At 40.6% G+C, this 26,225-nt stretch overlaps 1 protein-coding gene across 1 annotated transcript in view; it reads right to left on the reverse strand.

Moving 5' to 3' along the window:
* Window positions 1-694: 694 nt before the first annotated feature.
* LOC126237465 (dehydrogenase/reductase SDR family member 11-like) overlaps window positions 695-26,225 on the reverse strand; it is a 61,040-nt gene continuing 35,509 nt past the window's right edge. The window contains exons 4-6 of the mRNA XM_049947604.1: window positions 23,481-23,610; window positions 8,671-8,814; window positions 695-823 (exon numbers count right to left, since the gene is read on the reverse strand). Of these exons, the coding sequence (XP_049803561.1) occupies window positions 782-823; window positions 8,671-8,814; window positions 23,481-23,610 (316 nt within the window). The 3' untranslated portion in view covers window positions 695-781. The remainder of the gene's footprint in view (window positions 824-8,670; window positions 8,815-23,480; window positions 23,611-26,225) is intronic.

A 26,225-nucleotide genomic window follows, 5' to 3' on the forward strand; every position in this document is an offset into this window, starting at 1 on the left:
ATTTGTGCTGCAATTACCGTTTAAAAGACTTTTTTGCGACGAAACTGTTCAACACTTCTACATAAGGAGGCTGCAAACGTGATAATGTTTCGACCAACGTATGAGCATGAAAGGATTTTTCCAACTATGAAATCAATTGAGTCTCAAAAATTATGAAAGTAACTGAGTGACAAAAATCTGCAAAGTTGTCTCTATCAGTCTGTAAGAAGACAGTTTGTACCAGATACCAATTTCATTGTGTTTACAGTGCGCCAAAAATAGTTGAATTTCTTTGTGATCTAATTTGTTATAACGTATAAAATGAAGCCACATGCAGACGTTCAGTGTCCTTTGTGCGACTGCATTTGCCATCCAAATGTGGTATGTTTGCAGTTTTCCCTCTTCCTACACAGACAACGTGGCGTTACAGTGGGGGAAATGCATAGCCAGGCGACGAACTCTGCACGCGAGCAAGATCACTGCACGCCTGCAGAATTCTTGGCCACTGATGTGCAGATAGCAGCGCAAAACAACATACATGACAAAGATTTGACGACACTGTTGGTGCCACGTCGTACACCCAAATCATGGCAGAGTATTTCCTGAAAATTTTGTCATCATAGCTGTTAAGGCACTTATGAAAGTATGCCACGCATTTGCAGCAAACCAAAACATATCACAAATATCGTGCTGAAAAGACTTTATTTAAACTATCCAAGAATACAAACGTCAGAGAACCGTCTCTTACCGACACCGTAAATGGTCATACTATTGAAATTGATTGTTCTGCGTAACTGACCGGTTAGATGTCGGATCCTGTTGCTCGGATGATGATGTCATGTACCTGTAACATATCACATTGTAGGCAGTTAGTTCCTCATTGCTCTACACCTTAGAACTACGACGATTGATAAGCATTTAAGTTATATGATAAAACTACCAGCATAATTATATTACAGAATCTTTCCCTCGTGTGTGTTATTTACGACTACACATTACGTACCTGAACCAAGCATTCTAGTATCGCAAATTTAGAGGAATTTAGGAGCCACATGATTCTATAAATCTCACTAGCTGCTCGAGACGTCATCTCCAGATTATTGTAAATATGATGATTCAGACTTTGCACATCTCATTTAGTCCTTTACATTCAGCAGCGTAATTTAACCATCTGCTATCTGGTAGCTTATTATCACGAGGAATAAAGAAAAGAATTGACACACAGAAACCTAGTCTGACCGCTATTGGCTCATAATGCTGTGTTTTGTAAGTGGCCAGTATCATGAGACAGGGAAAACATTTATTCTAAATTTTGTGCCACGCTTTAATCATTTTATGCTATATTTCATTCTACAGATATGTGTCACTGTTATCAACTGTTCACACTCGGTATCTTTTTTCCTCGATACCCCACACTCTGCAGCTGTGTGAGATGATAAGTTTATGCTGTCTGGCGAGAATCTGGTTACTACAGCAGTGTGCAAAAACTGATACAGCCAACTGTAGGTGTCACCTCCCAAATTCTTATATCGATGACTGCCAATTTCAAATTGATCTGGCTCTGAGCACTATGGAACTTAACATCTATGGTCATCAGTCCCCTAGAACTTAGAACTACTTAAACCTAACTAACCTAAGGACGTCACACAACGCCCAGTCATCACGAGGCAGAGAAAATCCCTGACCCCGCCGGGAAAAACTGATCTAGGGTATCTTCTATAAATGAACAATGTATTGTAATCCTATCTATACAAGAATTCGAATTTTGTTTTACGTTTCTTTCTGAACGAGTTCTCTGCAGATAATGACATGTATAGTCGGTGACAGAATTAGCGAGACCTCTTTCCTCAACGTTGGCCTGAACTGGGCAACCTTGATGTCTGTTAACACAGCATAACATGCAAGGAGAGTGCTACGAACATGTTGTCTATAGACGTGAAATCGAAAAAAAACCTCTCCGAACATTGTTTGACTCTTTTAGACAGTGTGGGTGACTATATTGCTACTGATTCATTTATCTCTGATGTTTTATCTTTTGTGTTGAATATAGCAATGAAAACACGCACGGTACTAATGCAAATCAATTACAACTGATCACAATACTGTTACTTAAAACTGGTTTTTCCATAGAAGAAAGCATCCCAAATTGTCACGAACTACCAGGACAAAACGCGCTTTCGGCTTCGAAATGGTCTGTCTCTACGTTCAGTCCACAGTCTATGAAGTAGCGTTACATGAGGGACTACCACGAGATTGTATAAATATAGCAGTACGTATATACACCTAATGAAATCCAGCTAACAAACCATTCAGTGCTGTTGGTAGTGCCTCTTTAACAGAAGAGGTAAACATCTTGGCTCCGGCGAGATTAGAACCAATAACTAATGCACTCTTCCGCTTGAAAGGCGAACACTTTGCCGCTAAACTAACAGACAACTCCGTCAATCTTCCTTCTCTTGCTGTCCCAACAATGGCCAAGAGAATTCTCAAGTTAAATTGCAAGGTAAGGGCCGGCCGCGGTGGTCTAGCGGTTCTGGCGCTGCAGTCCGGAGCCGCGGGACTGCTACGGTCGCGGGTTCGAATCCCGCCTCGGGCATGGGTGTGTGTGATGTCCTTAGGTTAGTTAGGTTTAAGTAGTTCTAAGTTCTAGGGGACTTATGACCTAAGATGTTGAGTCCCATAGTGCTCAGGGCCATTTGAACCATTTTTTTTTCAAGGTAAGGTGCACTTTCTGCTATTGTAAATATTACGGCACTTGTTGTCAGATCTGATTCAGTGGACAACGCTAATTGTAATTTCATTTCGAGAATATTGGCAACGCAGAGCCTTTACAGATAATCACTGTGCACATCAACGTATCTCCTGAGACAATTGTTCATCGCTTCTTGCTTAGCTTAAAAAATTGAGGGTCACGTTAATACGGTTAAAGCAGAAGAACAAATAGGCATGGAGAGTAAACACCTCACTCTTTACATCACCGTCGAATAACTTGAAAAAGTTAAGCTTTGGTGAGACAACGAATCTAAATGAAATGAGTTTGATGGAATAAGTTAAACATTTTGTGTTTTTGAAACGAAACCTAAATTATGTCATCCGTAAGTATTTCCGTTCTGATACCCTTTCTACACAGCAAAGAAACACCAAATACGTGTAGCTAAAGAGCTTTTCGAATCGTTTTAAACGCTTTGGTTACTCGAGGTCCGCTGCCTGATCCTGCCATAATCCCCGTCCTGGTGCGAAGCAGTCCCCAACTAGCATCCTAAAATTTCTTCACAAAACTCAGCAATGACGTAGTTTCAGAAAGAGAAGAAAAAAGTCCAAAAATTGCAGGAAATGAAACATATCAGTTTCCATTGAGTCAGTATGATTATTCTTACTTTGTTGTTGTTGTTGTGGTCTTCAGCCCTGAGACTGGTTTGATGCAGCTCTCCATGCTCCTCTATCCTGTGCAGGCTTCTTCATCTCCCAGTACCTACTGCAACCTACATCCTTCTGAATCTGCTTGGTGTATTCATCTCGTGGTCTCCCTCTACGATTTTTACCCTCCACGCTGCCCTCCAATACTAAATTGGTGATCCCTTGATGCCTCAGAACATGTCCTACCAACCGATCCCTTCTTCTAGTCAAGTTGTGCCACAAATTTCTCTTCTCCCCAATTCTAGTCAATACTTCCTCATTAGTTACGTGATCTACCCGTCTAATCTTCAGCATTCTTCTGTAGCACCACATTTCGAAAGCTTCTATTCTCTTCTTGTCCAAACTATTTATCGCCCATGTTTCACTTCTATACATGACTACACTCCATACAAATACTTCCAGAAACGACTTCCTAACACTTAAATCTATACTCGATGTTAACAAATTTCTCTTCTTCAGAAACACTTTCCTTGCCATTGCCATTCTACATTTTATATCCTCTCTACTTCGACCATCATCAGTTATTTTGCTCCCCACATAGCAAAACTCCTTTACTACTTTAAGTGTCTCATTTCCTAATCTAATTCCCTCGTCGTCACCTGATTTAATTCGACTACATTCCATTATCCTCGTTTTGCTTTTGTTGATGTTCATCTTATATCCTCCATTCAAGACACTGTCCATTCCATTCAATTGCTCTTCCAGGTCCTTTGCTGTCTCTGACAGAATTACAATGTCATCTCCGAACCTCAAAGTTTTTATTTCTTCTCCATGGATTTTAATACCTACTCCGAATTTTTCTTTTGTTTCCTTTACTGCTTGCTCAATATACAAATTGAATAACATCGGGGATAGGCTACAACCCTATCTCACTCCCTTCCCACCCACTGCCTCCCTTTCATGTCCCTCGACTCTTATAACTGCCTAACTTTCTTACTTTAAGAAACGTAATTACATCAGTGTACTCCAGAGGGATGGTGGTTAATTTCGACTGTGTATTAGTTTTCCAAGACTGACTTTTGGGTTCTGTAGGGACTCGCCGATCTATATTTCTGGTGGAGAAATATTGCAAGACCTTCATGTTCCATGTGTGGGCGTGGAGTTTCCTGACATATCTTACAAGGAGGAGCCACAATAGGTCGCTCTCTGACACAGTCGAAACTTCGCTTGATGAAAGTAGGGGGAAAATAAATGGACACTTATTTTGTGTTAGAGACGTAAGATCAATAGTTTAGGAGAAAGTTGGAGTCTGAGTTTTAACGCTACTGCATGTTGTTAAAGTAAGCGCGCAGCTAACAGTTGTTGTTGTTGTGGTCTTCAGTCCTGAGACTGGTTTGATGCAGCTCTCCATGCTACTCTATCCTGTGCAAGCTTCTTCATCTCCCAGTACCTACTGCAACCTACATCCTTCTGAATCTGCTTAGTGTATGCATCTCTTGGTCTCCCCCTACGATTTTTACCCTCCACGCTGCCCTCCAGTACTAAATTGGTGATCCCTTGATGCCTCAGAACATGTCCTACCAACCGATCGCTTCTTCTGGTCAAGTTGTGCCACAAACTCCTCTTCTCCCCAATCCTATTCAGTACCTCCTCATTAGTTATGTGATCTACCCATTTAATCTTCAGCATTCTTCTGTAACACCACATTTCGAAAGCTTCTATTCTCTTCTTGTCCAAACTATTTATCGTCCATGTTTCACTTCCATACATGGCTACACTCCATACAAATACTTTCAGAAAAGACTTCCCGACACTTAAATCTATACTCGATGTTAACAAATTTCTCCTCTTCAGAAACGCTTTCCTTGCCATTGCCAGTCTACATTTCATATCCTCTCTACTTCGACCATCATCAGTTATTTTGCTCCCCAAATAGCAAAACTCCTTCACTACTTTAAGTGACTCATTTCCTAATCTAATACCCTCAACATCACCCGACTTAATTCGACTACATTCCATTATCCTCGTTTTGCTTTTGTTGATGTTCATCTTATATCCTCCCTTCAAGACACCATCCATTCCGTTCAACTGCTCTTCCAAGTCCTTTGCTGTCTCTGACAGAATTACAATGTCATCGGCGAACCTCAACGTTTTTATTTCTTCTCCATGGATTTTAATACCTACTCCGAATTTTTCTTTTGTTTCCTTTACTGCTTGCTCAATGTACAGATTGAATAACATCGGGGAGAGGCTACAACCCTGTCTTACTCCAATCCCAACCACTGCTTCCCTTTCATGTCCCTCGACTCTTATAACTGCCATCTGGTTTCTGTACAAATTGTAAATAGCCTTTCGCTCCCTGTATTTTACCCCTGCCACCTTTAGAATTTGAAAGAGAGTATTCCAGTCAACATTGTCAAAAGCTTTCTCTAAGTCTACAAATGCTAGAAACGTCAGCTAACAGCACAAGTTCGAATTTTTGCGTTCCAGAATTAAATCCAGTCTTAAGATTTTTTTTTCTTCTGCTGTCACTAAAGTATGTGAGATCAGTGACGTTAATGCTTTTGCGTCATCGTAAAATATAATGAAATTATTTACAAAATAAGTAAGCATTTTAAATATTGTTAAAATTAGATTTTATCGTCTCACATCTTATGCATCCTTACGACTCGCCAGGTTAGGCGAGAGCGCTAATGCGCCGGTTCATGGACTCGGGTAGGCGCTAGGTGAATATCGGGCTGGTCCCCACAACCCGCCTCAGTTACAAGACTCGCAGACATTTGTAACACTTTCGCTCTATTTCGTGATCAGTTTTTGCTTTGATTTTTACTTTTGTACTGAAAGAGAACCCGTGTATTCCCTAGGGTGATGTCTATCATGAAAATGTTCAAAGCATAAGAAGCGGAAGTACCACCAGCAGTGTGCGAAGGCACATATGGCGCAGTCACGTTCTTTAATGTAATTAAAATTTAGAAAAGCAACTTCGTTACCGTTGTAAATATCTCGCGATATGGCAATCATTTCGCGGAAAATCAAGCATATCAAAGTATTTTCTCGAAAGCTGGAGCCTGCATTTTATTACGGATGCAGCTGTATATTTTATTAATTTCATAGCTTATACTTGTGATTTTCATTTGTTGTGCTATGACAATAGGGGTACTTTTATAAAGAACGAATTTAAATTTTGACATGTCAGTAAAAGTATACATAGTAGAGTTAACAGAACAGCGTACACTCTGGCGGCATTACTCTGACATTACATTGATAATCCGATTTGATCGACAACCAGCCTGTCTTCTAAGGAGGGATAGCTCTGCGTATCCGACGGTTCAATAATGTACAGAAACGGCTCCATCTGTAGGGATCCGTACCTCAGTTGGTAAAAACGGAATCCTAACAGTATCACTTTGTTGTTGGTCAGTTCTTCCCGCCTCTGTCGGACTATTAACACAAGATAACAAGTTGACATTTTTGTGAGGTACTAAGGTCTGTGGTACCTAGGCGATGGAAATTATTTAAGCTTCTAAGCCTCCCTCCTCGATTCAAATTCTCACTGCTGCCTCAGTCTACTTTAAATTACCCTTACATATGAACAGAATTACCGAGGCTCTCCATGTTGTGGAATAGCACCTCAGCATCGAACGTAAATGGGGGATCTACCCTGAAACACAGGAGCGGGTACCTATACAAATGAAATGACCCAGTTTCAGTGACTTTACTGGTCTCGTACAGATACGTCATTTCATCTGTGTAAGTACCTGCTCCTGGGTTTCAGGGGAGGTCCCCAATTTAAGTTCGATGCTGAGGTGCTACTGTAGAACAAGGAGAGCCTCGATAATTCTGTTCGTGTGTAAAGGGTAATTTAAGGTAGACTGGGGCAGCAGTGAGAATTTGGATTGAGTAGGGAGGCATGCCAGGGTAAGCTGTGTAGTGGTGCGAACTGCTGTGCCAAAGTGGCTTAGTGGCTAACGCACCTGCCTAGTAAACAAGAGACTGGGGTTTGATTCCCAGACATAGTACAAATTTTCACATAAAATTTTATCTTTACAAGACCAGTAAAGACCTGAAACTGTGGCATTTTATTTGCTTGATGTCGGATGGCCCACCGTTGGCACACAATACAGCAGCGATTCTCCTTGGCATGGGATCGACAAGTCCTCAGTAGGTTTCCGGAGGTATATGGCACCAGATGTGTACGCACAAGTAACGATGTGCAGTAAATTATGGGCCGGTGGTGAGCTGATGTACGCTGGCGCCCACACACCAATCGACTTAGAGGTTAAGAGAGTATCGATAGAGATCAAAGACAAGACTCGCTGGAAACGTGCCGCCAACGCCCTCTCAGCCGCCAATATATAGGATCGCCGCCGCGAACCGGAGGGCCAGTTAGCTAGCCAGTTCGTTCGAGTTTAGCCACTTACTCACAGTTAGAGCGTAGCATGTCAGTTGGTTCGCATCTGTTCAAATGGTTCAAATGGCTCTGAGCACTATGGGCATTAACATCTGAGGTCATCAGTCCCCTAGAACTTAGAACTACTTAAACCTAACTAACCTAAGGACATCACATACATCCATGCCCGAGGCAGGATTCAAACATGCGACCGTACCGGTCGTATGGTTCCAGACTGAAGCGCCTAGAGCCACTCGGCCACCCCGGCTGGTGTTCGCGTCCGTACGCCATGGAGTTCCAGCGTTTCACCGTGACCGAGCTGGAGACTTAGCCTCTAGCACAGAAAAAGGCAGCACATAGCAATCTTATAGTGAATATAGAATTGGGGCTACGTGAACTATGCAGAAGAGTGCTTGTACCACAGCACATGGAAACTTAAGTAGCTCTTTGTTTAGAAATAAAGAACCCAGTTACTTATTGCGTGCAGTTTGTGTTACCGAACGAGGATACCGGTCACCAACCAACTTCCTCTCTTGCTTCCGATGGTACAGCTCTACAGAGACAATGAGACGACATAAAAGCGGTTCAAGAGCTTCTCTGCCTCTGTTATATATTTCCACAGCATCATGTGTCCGCTCTGCCACAGGCTCTCGACGGACAGCGATCGTACTGTTTCGGCTCACAAGTAAGTATATACCAAGGAAAAGAACGGGGGCAGAACAGAACCCTGTGGCACGCTAACTGTGTGGATCACAGCGCACCGATCAGCTATTTAGCCGATTTAGAGCTTATTTATGGCGTACACCTTGATTTCAGGGTGATGTTGTAAGCATTCAAAATAAGCGCAGTTCCAGTCTGATTTCATTTGATTCGCAGTTAACTTCATGTTAGAGACTATGTCAAGTTTCTATCCTTCAAACTGATTGTACAGGACAGGGACTCACCTGCACGCGAGGGTGCTGTGACAGCATGAAGACGACTGCCTCTGCAATGTCTTCAGGCTCCAGGAAAAGGCCCTCCCAAAAGTCGTCCGGCAGGCCGGTCAGCTGGTTAAAGATCTCCGTCCTCACCATTCCCGGACAGATCTGCTGTTGGATAAATATAGCAGCGTGAATAACTACAACTAAAGTGAGCAATACATGGAAAACAAGTGGCATGAGCCAGGTTTTGGATGACAGATAACGTTAAGTAACGTGCTTCTGTGCTTCGTTTTGTTAAATTTACGACGATTTTGAAGACAGAAATTTATTTTCAAACTACAGTCTTGCTACAGCGTAATATTTTTACGAAACCGCAACGCAAAGTAGTCGTTGAGTAACTTAAGAAAGTACTGCTTACCAGTTTACACCAAGAAGGTCTTTTTGCTAACTTTTACCTTATCGTACTACTGTGGTTTCAAGGTGAGGACTTCTGCTGAGTTAGTGTTCAGTTATCTTTCAAAATGATCTGTGGAACATCGAATTGCAGGGCGCCCAGAAAGAACCTCCAAAATGTCAGTATGTGCACCACCATTATTCCTGTTCTATGTCATCCTACTTCTTCACGTTAGCAGCTGTTGTCTCTTTGAACACACTTGCCCGCAACGCATAAATATTCCTGTTCCGCTTTTTACTGATAAAATGATTTGATGATCCCCCACGGAACGTTTGGTTTAGTCTTGAGGTCCAGTTTTCGAGGCGCCTAACGTAAGGGCTTCGTAGGTCAGACCCGTGTCCTATCCACTGGCCACAAACCAGAGCAGCGAGCCATTCACGAACAGCAATTGCAACGTTGCGGAGTCCCCTGGTGTCGGTGAATAACCTTGTTGTTGACGCCCAAATTCTATAGCCTTGAAGGAAGCCAGTCATGGAACATCTTCAAGTAAGTATCATAGATCACGGTATCGTCAAACAAGTACGGATCAAAGATATGCTCTTCAGTCCTCCCTGCCGCATGTCTTACTTTGGGCGGGGTGGGTTTTTCTTTGAAGATGTTTCTATCCCGCGTACTCCAGTAAAAAAACGTTCATCAGAGAAAAGACTACACGTCCAAGCGGGAATGTTCGGGGCAGCCTCCAACCAGATCCTGTACGACAAGTTCCGACATAGTTGTGAATCGAACAGTGATCCAAAAAGTGTAGAATAAATCTTTACTTCCAGCTATGATAACAACATGTTAGGTCCTAAGACTACCAGTTTCGATCGGTAATGACCATCTTCAGATGTGCAGCCACTGGTCGCCAAGAATATACAGCGTCTCCATTAACTCTGGAACCTTATTAACGCCGCCACCGACGTTTACAAGCCATTTCTTATCGCGCTATGTTCTACTCCACAGCTCGGAAATGCTACGCTGCGGTTTCGTCTCTTGGACTGGTGTACCTGCTGCTCGATGTCGACTTGGCCACGCACTGGATTTAGAATCTTGCTGCCACACTGGAACTTGGACTTCTTCACTAGGTTCATTAGTCAACGGACTTGCACGTTCCACTTGAACCTCCTGGACGTTGGTATAACCACCATCGACTTATACTATTTTCATAAAGTGTTCGCCTGCCACTTGGTGCTGCTTGGTGACAGAATTATTTGTATCAGTTTTGTGTTAGTAAACTGTAGAACATTTGTTGTTTTATTCCTGGTTATAACACAATAAAAATGGCGACGAGCCAGCAACCATCTATACTGGAAGCTTCCATCGGAAAGAATCGTTTTAAGGGGGGTAGGACGTCAAACGGCCGACTTGGAGCAGGAGAGGCACCACAGGACATTTTAATTTCCACTGTCTATAATTTTACAAATAAATTCATAAAACTTTAACAGCATGACCAGGAAGGATTCAGGATTCATACTCATAGCAGTGGAAGCTCAAAAACGTAACAAAACACATTTTTTTACATGTGAAATTTCATCATTTTTCACTTACTACTGGCTGCATTTGTTGCTATAGGTATACTTTTCTTCCTAAGTAAGAGAGATTCTTCGATGACTTTTGCACAGCATACAAACCTTAGTTACAGGTGTATGAAACTCTAGAAGTTATTTAATTTATGAAAAAATGAATAAATTGTTACATTTTAAACTTCATGTTTAGAAAAAATTCAAGTTTTATAGTTAATTATCTCAATTTTTTTCCACAGTTTTTTAATAGATTTGGAAAATTCTAGAGTTTCATACACCTGTAACTACTGTTTGTATGCAATGAAAAATTCATCGAAGAATCTCTCTTACTTAGGAATAAAAGTGTACCTATAGCAACAAATGCAGCCAGTAATAAGTGAAAAATGATGAAATTTCACATATAAAAAAAAGGTATTTTGCTACGTTTTTGAACTTCCATTGCGATGAGTGTGAGTCCTCAGTCTTTCCTGGTCATGGTGACAAAGTTTTATGAATTTATTTGTAAAAGTATAGACAGTAGAAATTAAAATGTCCTGTGGTGACTCTCCTGATCCAAGTCATCCCGTTTGACGTCCTACCCCCTTAACATGATAAGCATACAGAAATTACTACGATAAACACATGAACTGCGTCTTCACACAACGGTTGATAAAATATAACTGTTAGGAGAGTGTGCTATAATAATTTGAAGTCAATCAGGGACTTGCATTGTTAAGTAACCTTCCACATTTCAACAGCAGGGAAGAAGATATTTTCTTGTCATGAAAACCTCTTATACATATACATCAGGCATGTAGAAATAAAACTTGACTATGATACTTGTATATTCTGTGAATGTTTAAGCCACGCGAACCATACTGACGCAAAGAACACAAGTGTAACAAGCAAGGGAGAGAAAAGTAATTTTTTAATTAAGGTATTTAGAATGTTTAGAAAACAAAGTCATCGAGTCTGGAATGATACGATTCAAATATTAAAAAGCAATGGAAGAACAAATTTCTTTTCATATCATATTCACCCGAAGATAACAGCAGGGTTACCGACCTGGAGGGGATTCCAAACACTCGGAACAGTACTCAAGAATGGATCGCATTAGCGATCTACACGTGGTCTCCTTATACAGATGAACCACGGTTTTCTAAAATTCTCCCAGTAAATCGAAGTCGATCATTCGCTTACTACAGTCCTTAACGTGCTCATTATGTTACATATCGCTCTGCAACGTTATTCCTAGACATTTAATGGCCAGGACTGCGTCAAGCGTCACTCTACTAGCGCTGCATTCGAACATTACAGGATTGCTTTGCCGTCATCTGCATTAACTTCCATTTCGCTACGTTTAGAGCAAGCTGCCATTCATCACACCAACTGTAAATGTTGTCTAAGTCATCTTGTATCCTCCAACAGTCACTCAAATTCCACACCTTACCGTACACCACGGTCCTATCATACTTCCCTGTGTTACTCTCTGACGAACACTCTCCGTCGAGACGACGTATGACAACGATCTTCATCACATTTTATCGTAGAAAATTCTTCGCAACCTGTCACGTCCTCCCCTATGAATGCAAAAAAAAACTTTAACAAGGAAGTCAAACATTACTCCCTTCTGCTCTATTTCAAACTTACTGTGTGGATGGAGTAAAGGCTTATTCCAAAAGAGAATTGCTGCGTTTTATTATTCTGGTCTGCCACGCATATGAAGTGCGCGATATTCGCTTGAATGACAAGCACAGTCCTTTGTACTTAGGCACGCTCGTTGTCTTGTTTGCAGAGCGCCAACGCCGGAAGCTTATTTTTATCTTGCTGCAGCGTAGCTTTTAGAGTGCAATTCATCTGCATCAAGGAGGTGAATTATTGTTTTACAGCTGCTCGCTAGCCCGCTGTATACGACGACTTGTCCTCAGCAGCATTTCCTCATAAACAGTATAAGTCTCAGTTTAGACAACGCTAATACCACAGAAAAATTTGGCCTTTTGTGTTCAAGAGGAAATCTTATTTCGTGAATAAATCCCTTAAATTCGGATATATCACCTCAAATCAATCCAGCCTCTCAAAAACATAGTAGTACCGCACAAATTATTCTTGTTTCAGTTGTGTTATAATACTACAAGTGCGCTAACTTTTATCAGAAACATTTAAATTATTGCTAATTATACACTCCTGGAAATTGAAATAAGAACACCGTGAATTCATTGTCCCAGGAAGGGGAAACTTTATTGACACATTCCTGGGGTCAGATACATCACATGATCACACTGACAGAACCACAGGCACATAGGCAACAGAGCATGCACAATGTCGGCACTAGTACAGTGTATATCCACCTTTCGCAGCAATGCAGGCTGCTATTCTCCCATGGAGACGATCGTAGAGATGCTGGATGTAGTCCTGCGGAACGGCTTGCCATGCCATTTCCACCTGGCGCCTCAGTTGGACCAGCGTTCGAGCTGGACGTGCAGACCGCGTGAGACGACGCTTCATCCAGTCCCAAACATGCTCAATGGGGGACAGATCCGGAGGTCTTGCTGGCCAGGGTAGTTGATTTACACCTTCTAGAGCACGTTGGGTGGCACGGGATACATGCGGACGTGCATTGTCCTGTTGGAACAGCAAGTTCCCTTGCCGGTCTAGGAATGGTAGAACGATGGGTTCGATGACGGTTTGGATGTACCGTGCACTATTCAGTGTCCCCTCGACGATCACCAGTGGTGTACGGCCAGTGTAGGAGATCGCTCCCCACACCATGATGCCGGGTGTTGGCCCTGTGTGCCTCGGTCGTACGCAGTCCTGATTGTGGCGCTCACCTGCACGGCGCCAAACACGCATACGACCAGCATTGGCACCAAGGCAGAAGCGACTCTCATCGCTGAAGACGACACGTCTCCATTCGTCCCTCCATTCACGCCTGTCGCGACACCACTGGAGGCGGGCTGCACGATGTTGGGGCGTGAGCGGAAGACGGCCTAACGGTGTGCGGCACCGTAGCCCAGCTTCATGGAGACGGTTGCGAATGGTCCTCGCCGATACCCCAGGAGCAACAGTGTCCCTAATTTGCAGGGAAGTGGCGGTGCGGTCCCCTACGGCACTGCGTAGGATCCTACGGTCTTGGCGTGCATCCGTGCGTCGCTGCGGTCCGGTCCCAGGTCGACGGGCACGTGCACCTTCCGCCGACCACTGGCGACAACATCGATGTACTGTGGAGACCTCACGCCCCACGTGTTGAGCAATTCGGCGGTACGTCCACCCGGCCTCCCGCATGCCCACTATACGCCCTCGCTCAAAGTCCGTCAACTACACATACGGTTCACGTCCACGCTGTCGCGGCATGCTACCAGTGTTAAAGACTGCGATGGAGCTCCGTATGCCACGGCAAACTGGCTGACACTGACGGCGGCGGTGCACAAATGCTGCGCAGCTAGCGCCATTCGACGGCCAACACCGCGGTTCCTGGTGTGTCCGCTGTGCCGTGCGTGTGATCATTGCTTGTACAGCCCTCTCGCAGTGTCCGGAGCAAGTATGGTGGGTCTGACACACCGGTGTCAATGTGTTCTTTTTCCATTTCCAGGAGTGTATATTACTGTGACCAATGTGTTTAAAATGTTATGGAAGCAACAAAATTTAAATGAAACGAATGGGTATAAATGTGTAGTAAAACATCTGAAAATAAAATCTCAAGTTGAAGTGAATCATGCAAAAATGGCTTGGCTCTGATCGCTATGGGACTTAACATCTGAGGTCATCAGTGCCCTAGAACTTAGAACTACATAAACCTAACTAACCTAAGAACATCACACACATCCGTGCCCGAGGCAGGATTCGAACCTGCGACCGTAGCGGTCGCGCGGTTCCAGACTGAAGCGCCTAGAACCGCTCAGCCACTCCAGCCGGCATGAATCATGCAGATACATTAAATTTGCTACATGACATTCTTCTATCGTTTAATCGTTCGCGCGAATTTCTGGTGGGCTATGGGTAGTGTATTTAATTAGTGATCATAATGACTTCGGTTCTCTGTTCGAAACCCATCATTTCTTAAATTTTGAATAATTATTAACATTGGTGGCCGAAGATTTCCTGCATAAGAAGTCAACCCCTTTCATCCAACAGCCTTGTCAAAGAGGGCGGAGGAGCGGACACATGTTCAAAGTACTCTATTGCCTTTAGGGAGGGAAAACTGCCTCTAAAGGCGAAAGAATCAGCAATGATCTGCGGCGTGAGGATGCAGAAGGTGTATAATGCGTATCCACAAGGTATGTGACTGTTGTGTACATAGTTCCGCATAGTCAGAGCGTACACAACTTTCCCACTAGAGCGCGCCCCGCTAAGCACAACAGTGCAGGCGCAGCGCTCGTCCGTCTCCGCACTACGAGATGGCGCTGTCTTAGAGACGGACCAAATTCTGCTTCCGCGGATCCGCTTATTAATATGTCACGCAGCCAATGAGATTGCTGCTAACATAGAACCTTTTCTCCTCACGGATCACACTCGCGCAGTGATACGTGAACGCTCGAGGTATTATAACGAGTGTACAGACCTCCGATTAGTCAGTCTGCATCAGTCTGCATTAGTCTATAGTCAAGTTTCAGTCTGCACCTAATAAGATTATCATATTCCTGTACATAGTCATGATGATAAATGTATAGACACTTTGTCAAATATCAGAGATATGTGAGAATAAGATTAACGTACCAAGACCAAAGGAACTTCAGATTGTCCATTGTAAATAGCATCCAAAATCAAGTTAAGTAAGGTTTATGATTTGTATTATTTTAATAAATGAGTGTGAAAATTAATCAAGTTCTGTTTAAAGTTGGTCACCGTCAATCTGCTACTCTAAGCGTGCACGTGGCATTTCTATCATCTGACCTAACGGCAGAAGATAAACACGCCACGCTAAGGCCACGAGACATATTGCTGACACTCGCCTACTTCACTAGAGCGACAAGCCAAATAATCTGATGGTGTGTGTACCGAAGGTCTTACAGTACGCACACCACAGTGACCTGTAACTGAAAAAGTGTCATGATGATCTCTACACTGGCTAAATATTCCGGAGTAGCTCCCTTTGCCGGCCAGAGTGGCCGAGCGGTTAAAGGCGCTACAGTCTGGAACCGCACGACCGCTACGGTCGCAGGTTCGAATCCTGCCTCGGGCATGTATGTGTGTGATGTCCTTAGGTTAGTTAGGTTTAAGTAGTTCCAAGTTCTAGGGGACTGATGACCACAGCAGTTAAGTCCCATAGTGCTCAGAGCCATTTAGCTCCCTTTCGGATCTCTGGGAGGGGACTGCCAAGGGTGAGGTGACCACGAGAAAAATATTGAATAGCAAAAGAAAGGATATAACGTTCTACGAGTTGGGGCGTGGAATGTCAGAGGTTTGAACGTGATAAGGAAGCTACAAAATCTGAAAAGGGAAATGCAAAGGCTGAGTTCAGATATAGTGGAGCTCAGTAAAGTGAAGTGGAAATAAGACAAGGATTCTGGTCAGATGAGCATAGATTAGTATCAACAGCAGCAGAGAATGTTATAATGGGAGTAGGGTTCGTTATGAATACGATGGTGGACACAGAGAGTGCTACTGTGAACAGTTCAGTGATAGGATTATTCTAATCAGAATCGACAGCAAACTGACACTGACAACAACAGTTCAGATATACCTGCCGACTTATCAAGCTGAAGATGGAGGGATAGAGAAAGTGTATGAGATACTCAACGGGGGATCCAGTACATAAATGGAGACGAAAATCTGATAGTCACGGGGGACTGGAAAGCGGTAGTAGGGTAAGCAGTAGAAGAAAGCGTTCGGGAGAATATTGGCTTCGCCTTAGGAATGACAGAGGAGAAAGAGTCATTGAGTTCTGCAATAAAGATCATCTAATAATAGCGAATACTCCGTCCAAGTATCACAAGGGGAGGAGATATACTTGGAAAAGGCTTGGAGATGATTTCAGTTAGATACATCATGGACAGACAGAGATTCCAAAATTAGATTCTGGGTTGTAAGTCGTAACTGGGAACAGATACAGACTCAGATCACAATATAATGAAGAGCATGCTGAAGGTTAAGAGATTAATCAGGAAGAATCAATAGGCAAAGAAGTGGATTCGTAAGTACTAAGGAATGAAGAGATGTGCTTGAATTTCTGTAAAGCTACAGATACTGCAATAATCAATAGCTCAGCAGGCAGTACATTTGAAGAGGAATGGATATCTCTGAAAAAGGCTACCGCAGATGTCAGAAACAAAAACACAGGTTCAAAGAAGATAGCTGTCAAGAAACCATGACTATCAGAAGATATAATTCAGTTGATCGCTGAGAGAAGGAAGAATAAGAATATTCAGGGAAATTCAGGAACACAAAATTACAAGTCGCTGAGGAATGAAATAAATAGGAATTGCTGGGAAGTTAAGACGAAATGGGTGCATGTAAAGTATGAGGATGTAGAAAAAGAAATGATTATCGGAAGGACTGATGCAGCATACAGCAAAGTCAAAACAACCTTCGCTGAAATTAAAAGCAGGGGTGGAAACATTATGAGTGCAACGGGAATTCCGCTGTTAAATGCAGAGAAGAGGGCGGATGGAAAGAGCACATTAAGGGCTTCTATGAGGGGGAATATTTGTCTGTCTACATCTACATGGATATTCTACTAATCACACTTAAGTGCCTGGTAGAGGATTCATCGAACTATCTGACGTGATAGAAGAAGAAAGAGAGTCGATTTAGAAGAGATAGGGAATCCAGTATTAGAATAATACTTTAAAACAGTTTGGAATGACTTAAGATCGAATAAAACAGAGGGGATATGTAATATTCCATCTGGATTTTTAAAATCATTTGGGCGAAGTAGCAACAAAACGACTATTCACGTTCGTGTGTAGAATGTGTGAGTCTGACGATATACCGTCTGACTTTCGGAGAAACATCATCCACACAATACCGAAGACTGCAAGAGTTGACAAGTCGAGAATTATCTCACAGTCAGCTTAAAAGTTCATGCATTTAAACTGCTGACAAGAATAATAATCAGAAGAATGGAAAAGAAAACTGAGGATGTGTTAGAAATTTCTGAGAATGTACGTCTGGAGTATAGCATTGTATGGCAGTAAAATATGGACTGTGGGAAAACCGGAACAGAAAAGAGACGCATCTGAGATTTGGTGCTACAGAGCAACATTGAAAATTAGGTGGACTGATACGGCAAGGAATGAGGAGGTTGTCCTCAGAATCGCTGAGGAAGGGGTTACTGACAAGAGAAAGGGACAAGATGGTAGGACACCTGTTAAGACAACAGGAAATGACTTCCATGGCACTAGAGAGAGCTGTAAAGGATAAAAATTGTAGAGGCAGACAGAGATTAGAATAGATCCAGAAAATAACTAGGAACTTAGGTTACAAGTGCTACTGTGAGGTAAAGAGTTTTTTGGCACAGGAAAGGAATTCTTGACGGGCCGCATCAAACCAGTCAGAAGACTGATGAAAAAAGAAAAGAGAATCTGGTTCGAGGTTGTTGTAGCATAAAGTAACACAGAGAATGAGCTAAGATTCTTTACTAACTTTACTTTTCGTATGTTGTGAAGATAGAAATCTTGCACACATAACAGTGGTCTTTTTAGAAACCTTCATCTGTATCTACACCGGCACTCACATGGCTACTCTGTAAATCACACTTACATGCCTGGCAGAAGAACCACCTTCACAATAATTATCTATTATTCGACTTTCGAACAGCACGCGGCTGATTTCCGTTATTTCATTGTAATGATTGTTTCTCCCTACGTAGGCCGGCGTCAACAAAATATTTTCGCATCTGGCGGAAAAAGATGATGATTGAAATTTCGTGAGAAGATCCCGCAGCAACGAGATAGGCTTTTGTTTTAGTGATGTCCTCCATATATCCTGTACCATATCGGTGACAGTGTCTTCCCTATTTCTCGATAATGCAAAACGTGCTGCCCTTCTTTGAACTTTTTCGATGTAATCTGTTAATCCTGTCTGGTAAGGATCTCACATCGCGTAACAGCACTCCGAAACACGACGGTCAAGCGTAGTGTATGCACTCAGTTAAGCAAATTTGTTTCGTCTTCTAAGTGTTCTACCAAAAAAACGCCGTCTTTGGTTCACCTTCTCCACAACATTTTCTTTGTGTTCTTCCCAGTGTATGATGTTTGTAATTGTAATTCCTTGGTTTTTAATTGAATTTACGGTTTTTATATTAGATTGATTTATCGTGAAACCGAAGATTAACGGATTCCTTTTAGCAGTCACGTGGATGAACGCACATTTTTCGTAATTTAGTGTCAATTGCCGATTCTCGGACCAAACAGATCTTTTCTCTAAATCGTTTTGCAATTGGTTTTGGTCTTCTGGTGACTTTACTGGATGATAAACGACAGTATGATCTGCAAACAACCTGCTCAGGTTGTTTTTTGCAGACTATAATGAAATTTACGCGAGCACTAACATGTTTGTTGGAGAGTGAGTATCCAAAATTCTGTTGATAAACGAACTGTACCTGAAGCGACACCAATCAAACTTAGGTCTTTAGATTTCAAATCCGTTGTTTTAAAATAGTCACATATATTTGGGTCTCTCTGTCCCATTCTCCAGATTATCATGAACCTCTTACAAGCAAGTATTCTGCATTCATACTTCCAACACATCAACAGAAAAACACTAAACGGAACAGTTGAAGAAAGATCCCATCAAATGCCAATTACAAAATACAACTTAAATATCAGTTGTTGCTCGTTTTTGAGACGTTGGCGCCGGGATTTTGAGGAATATAGTATCAAATCACAGGACCATATCATTAACATGGATATGCAGCAGGATTGTCGAACATATATTGTGTTCGAACATTATGAATTACCTCGATGAGACTGGTCTACTGGCACACAGTCAACACGGATTGAGAAAACATCGTTGTTTTGAAACACAATTAACTCTTTACTCTTACGAAGTGTTGAGGGCTATCGACAAGGGATTTCAATTTGATTCCATATTTCTAGATTCCCAGAAAGTTTTTACGCCGTACCTCACAAATGGCTTGTAATCGTAATTGCGTGCTTATGGAATATCGTCTCATTTGTGTGACTGGATTCGTGATTTCCTGTCAGAGAGTCGACAGTTCTGAGAACTGAAGTGATTTCTGGCTTTCCCCTACGTAGTGCTATAGGCCCTCTGCTGTTCATTATCTATATAAACGATGGAGACTTCCACCTGTTTCTTATATAAGTGGGTAACAAATCCAGGCCAAATAATAAATTTGCATTATTGGAATGTATCATATGGAATTTATAGGTTAAAAAGATTGTGAATAACTGATTACTTGAAAGCGAATTTAGCAAAGCAATAAGCTATGTAGAATGAAAAGAAACGAGGAAAATATCTAATACTTGAAGACATTTGTATAGTCCAATTCACTTTCATCTAAGAATGCTATACTAGTACATGGCAAATGAAATAAGAAAATAAAATCTCATATCGCTACCAAAGATTACATTCACTAAAAATTTGATATACTGACTGTGGGAACCTGTAAGCACAAATGTATATATGGTGGTGGGAAAAACAAGCAGGTACAAAGAGCTATAAATTTTAATGGACGTAGCAAGCATGATATTATATCATAGTCAAAGTAGGTGTTCTTACCAAATAATGGCAGAAATGCATTGGACAGTAAACATAAAAGAGATTTTGTAGCTTACAACAAAACGGGATCGAGGAATTCATTTACAAGTATAAAAATATACATAAATAAACATGGCCAAAGGGAGATCACTCAACTGTAATTTATTTACTGATCATACAAATGGGAAAATGTTTCAGTGAAGATAAAAGTAGATGATAGTGACAATATATCACTGACAACTGTAAGGCAAGAGAGTTGTAGGTAGAATGAACAGTGAGAGTACATAGAAAATATCACTGATCAGCCTCCAAAATTTTATCTGTTCATTCTCTACACAGCCGATTTCCCATTTATATACATAAAACTGAATTATCTCTTTTTTTCAAATGATGGACTGTATAATCAATTCTAGTAGATGAATACGAGCAGAGGAAATTGTAAAAATAATTTGTTTAAAAAAATAATTGACTGGTTTTCTACAAATGGTGTCGCTCTTAATTAAAGGGTACAACATTTATGATAAACTTAAAGGGTGGACAAGGGTTAATAAATAAATCTTAAACTTCAAAACGTTTTGATGAGCATTTAAATTTGAAAAAAAAAGTGTTTTCGAGCTACTTAAGCAACTCAGATGCAATACAGCTATCTCTAAAACTGAAAATGGCACAATCAGTAAGTTTATATATTTTTCTGTTTTCATTCATCAGTGTGATAATGAATTATGTTATGGGCTAATTCATGCTTTTTATAGTTTCCATTCCACAGATTGATGCTATGAAAATAGTAAGTTGTTCTCACCTATGATCAACTTGCAGACAACATTTAACAAGCATCAGAGTACATATTTCATCTAACATTATTTGATGTAAATAATACATTAGAGTCCAGAAAGGAAAATGATATCGATTGTTACAGTATGAGAAGAAAACTTACACTTACAGGAAGAAAAATTGCCTTCAGTATTCTTCATTAAAACTGACAGTGGTAGTAGTACTAGCATCATTTTCTGACCTGAAATCTTCGATCATTTAGGCAGTGATTCTATATACATACCATTCTGCACAGTTAAATTATAAAGTACACTAAATATTTTTCTGTTTCACATAAGGATTTTTGTTTAGGAACATGTAGCTGATTTAGAGCAAAAATGTTACATATTTATCAAACCACTTCCCATTGTGTGAACTCATCTGTAAATTACAACATTTAGCCATTTTCAGATACAAAATAAGATAATGACCTATGTATTGACTCATTCCAGATCATTCAAATATGTTGTGTAAGTTATCCATAGATCATAATTGAAAAATAAATTCATTTCAGAAATGACTGTTTCTGTATCACAGTAAACTCCTTCTAGTAAGGCTTTCAGAATGAATATAAAATCTGTTACCTACCTTACTGAGTGAGGAGCTTAAAAGAGTGGGAAAATAATAATTCAGATCTCAAAGTTTCTGAAATATTCAAAAGTAAAATTAAAAAGCAGTAAAATAGAATAACAAAGCTTGCAAAGAAATTGTAAATGGAAAATACAGGAAGGTAAGTTAAATAGGTAAGAGTTGTCAGGTATTTCAAAACCAAAGTTTTACTGGTCCAAATTCTCTTCTGGCGTATGTTGAAGATAGAAGGGAAAAGAAGCATATAAAAATGTGTTACATAAAGATCAGTGGGTAGTATTTTACAAAAAGATTATCTGCAGTCTCCAAAGAAGACCTAGAAATCTATGAAATAATAGTGGATAATCGTAAATGAGTATTCTAAACGATTAAAAAGTAGAAAGCTTTCAGGGGTCATAAAAGAACTGTTGACGTATATATGCCATTTATATTGCAAAAATGGAGCTGATAACCTCGACGTTGAGTCCCAGTAAGCCCCAACACGCACACACACGCATATATTGCAAAAGTTTTGTTTTACATAATCGTAAATACATCAATGAATCTCATTACAATGGAAACTAAGTAAAGTAAACATTTATGTAATGGAATAATATAGTTGCATAAAACAAATTTAATTTCTTTACCTGTTTTGGGCACATAGTACCTTTCGTCAGAAGGTTAGTATATATTGTTAAGTTTAAGAATGGTTCCTTTTCTTTCATTTGCAATATCGATACCAGCTTTGTGAGAAAGATATAGATTACTCATAGAAATCAAATGTCTCTTAAACAATGCGTCAAGCTGTATTTTCTAGTGTAAAGTACACATAAGAGAAAGTTTTTTTTAAATAATATCATACTTAGGAATATTTATAACAAATCCTATGTTTAATATTTACAACAGACTGGATTTAAATATATTTTACGGTTACAATCAGTAAAGAAGAAAGAGAATAGTACCAAGGATTTATAAAGGATTTATTTCAACATCATTATTTTCATCATCAGGATTATAATTACTATGAGTACTACTACCCTTTTCTCATGATTATTAGTCTAAAAACCAGTATCCAGAGTTAAAATTATCATTTGAACAACATAATAATACACAACCGATCAATTCGTGAGTTTTGGAAAAAGTCTGTTATTCAGTATTAGAAAACGATAAGTCACTTACAATTTTACAACCAACCAGAGTAAAAAAAAATAAGCCATTACATTTCTAAAAGCAGAGAACTGCATGTAAAAATTTTAATGTAATAGAGTGATTTCGTCCCTCAAAACTCGATATGAAAAAACTTTTGTGAACAAAAATAGGTACCAATAAATTCCATAAATTTTATTCAGTGGTATATTAGTGTACTGATGCTACCGTTGGAGATGTTCTATTTTCTGAAATGGAACGGATTTCTAGACAGTTCTAGTGGTACCACATTGATAGATGCACTGTATTCTGAAATGGAACGGGTTTACAGGGCTTCCTGACAGTTACCCCATTCCCAAAGCTTTTTGCTTTCCGAGAGCTGTATAATTATTTTAATGTTTCGAAGTACCAAGGAGCCCTTTTAGCTTCTCTTTTTCTATAAACATTATAATTCTGTTTTCACAGCAGCTGTAGACATATTTACAAAACGACAAAAAGACCGTTCTTTGAGCACATAGAGTAAGGGAGCATTCCATTATATCTATTAAGAAATTGCAAATCATTAAAAGGTGCTAAAGGGAGATAGCGATTACCTGATGTCGACTTTTTTGTACTCCTGTTAATTAACTGCTGCGACGGCAAATTGGGCAAAAGACATTAATTCATATACTTCTTTTAAGCTGCAGTATTTATAATTTGAATGAGTGAAGTGTACTTACTCCAACTCGTATATTGCTCTTCCTAGCAACCAAGTCCTTTCTTAGTCCTTCCAGCAGCGTCTTCACAGCTACCTTGCTGGCATAGTACATCGAGTACTCAGTGTCATGTATTGGCACGTGACCGGCGATACTAGCAAACAGAGAGGCATATACCTTTGTAATAGTCAAAGCAAAAATTTAAACTAATCACGTAACACAACGGGTGTAAAGCCAGGCAAAGTCCTATAGATAGGGGTCCTGAATGACAGGCTTGGCTCTCCAAAGGACAAAGCGTGGCGCCTTCAGTCGGTACAGGTAGCAGAATCTTAACGAAAAACTACTTACAAAGCCCAATAAATTTTTATCGTATTTAGAGGCTGTCAGTCCCACCAAAGCTAGTCTCAAGACACTCATGGGTGTCGAAGGAGCCAAGAACACTAGCCCAGTTTAATTCTTACACAACTGCGAATACGAGTGAGATGAATATTAGTGTCACTGGCAGTGAGGAACAACTGATATCAGTAAAACTGAACATTTGACTTCACGGAGTTTTGGAATGTCTATCAGATTCTACACGTAATATGCAGGCGAATTAGCCCCTCTTAACTGTTGTATACTGTAGGTCCCTCAAATGAAAAACTGTGTCGAGTAGTTCGCAGAAAGCAAATGTCTGACCAGCCTACAGGAAAGGTAAGAGAAGTGGTCCACAAAATTACCGTCCAGAATTCTACACATCCATCTCTTGTAGAGTGTTACTATATTTCATTACGTTTGAACACTGAGCACTGTCTCGTTTTTCTCACATGATATCCTGAAAGCCAATGGATAAAAACAGTATTTCTTGACTTCCAGAAAGCATTTTACTCAGTACCACAGAAACGCTTACTAACGAAAGTATGACTTTATGGAGTATCAAATGAAGTATGTGACTGGATTGGTGATTTCTTGGTAGGAAGGTCGCATAATATTGCTTTCGCTGGGGGAGAGCTATTGACATGTTCTGACGTTAAGGACAGTGTGGCTCGCAGGGGAAGTGGCAATGGTGTTCAATCGATAGCTGGCCGAAATATTGCCAGCCAGTCGAGGCAAGCGGGAAGAGACAGGCGTTCGGTAGCGCTGGTGGCTGAGTGACGGGATACGGGTTGCTCTGGGATGCAGGAGCAAGCTAGCTCTCCTGCAAGGGGAGGCAGGACTATGGAGGATACAGATGGTTTAAATGAGAGAGTGAATATTAGATTTCTATTAAAATTACGTTACGTACTACACAGACGTGCTACAGAAAAACTTAAACATACCATAAAAGTCACGTCACTGTGTCGAGGCCGCTTCAACTTTAAGCATAATTCTGGACCCAACATTTTAAAAGTTATAATTATTTTAGGTAAACAGTTTAAAAAATTAGTAACAGATGAGCCATTTGAGCAATGTATTCATATGATATGCCATATGAAAGCTGACATCAGAAATCTTCATAATGAACTACGTTTATAATCAGTCATCTGTATGAATAATTATAGATGAGTTACTGAGCTGATATGCAGTTTTTGCCATTACTATAAATTTTCAATAGATACATGTACTGTGAAGGCAGCATGAGTGTCCCAGATTGTTACATAATATTCTTATGGCTGAGCAACCACAACCTGATTTTTCATAATTATTTTAATGTTTTGCAAGTTTTAACACATTATAAGGGCGGATGCGGCCATGCAACTGTGAACTTTATTAATAACTTTTTTAAATACTGAGTCGCTGTTGTAACGAAATGTAAAGTCGTCGTAATATTTTTCTCGCTATGTTGTTGTTGTTGTTGTTGTGGTCTTCAGTCCTGAGACTGGTTTGATGTAGCTCTCCATGCTACTCTATCCTGTGCAAGCTTCTTCATCTCCCAGTACCTACTGCAACCTACATCCTTCTGAATCTGGTTAGTGTATTCATCTCTTGGTCTCCCTCTACGATTTTTACCCTCCACGCTGCCCTCCAATGCTAAATTTGTGATCCCTTGATGCCTCAAAACATGTCCTACCAACCGATCCCTTCTTCTAGTCAAGTTGTGCCACAAATTTCTCTTCTCCCCAATCCTATTCAATACCTCCTCATTAGTTACGTGATCTACCCACCTTATCTTCAGCATTCTTCTGTAGCACCACATTTCGAAAGCTTCTATTCTCTTCTTGTCCAAACTGGTTATCGTCCATGTTTCACTTCCATACATGGCTACACTCCATACAAATACTTTCAGAAACGACTTTCTGACACTTAAATCTATACTCGATGTTAATAAATTTCTCTTCTTCAGAAACGATTTCCTTCCCATTGCCAGTCTACATTTTATATCCTCTCTACTTCGACCATCATCAGTTATTTTACTCCCTAAGTAGCAAAACTCCTTTACTACTTTAAGTGTCTCATTTCCTAATCTAATCCCCTCAGCATCACCCGATTTAATTTGACTACAATCCATTATCCTCGTTTTACTTTTGTTGATGTTCATCTTATATCCTCCTTTCAAAACACTGTCCATTCCGTTCAACTGCTTTTCCAAGTCCTTTGCTGTCTCTGACAGAATTACAATGTCATCGGCGAACCTCAAAGTTTTTACTTCTTCTCCATGAATTTTAATACCTACTCCGAATTTTTCTTTTGTTTCCTTTACTGCTTGCTCAATATACAGATTGAATAACATCGGGGACAGGATACAACACTGTCTCACTCCTTTCCCAACCACTGCTTCCCTTTCATGCCCCTCGACTCTTATAACTGCCA

This window comes from Schistocerca nitens, chromosome 2 (assembly GCF_023898315.1).
Source record: "Schistocerca nitens isolate TAMUIC-IGC-003100 chromosome 2, iqSchNite1.1, whole genome shotgun sequence".
Taxonomy (NCBI): Eukaryota; Metazoa; Arthropoda; class Insecta; order Orthoptera; family Acrididae; genus Schistocerca; species Schistocerca nitens.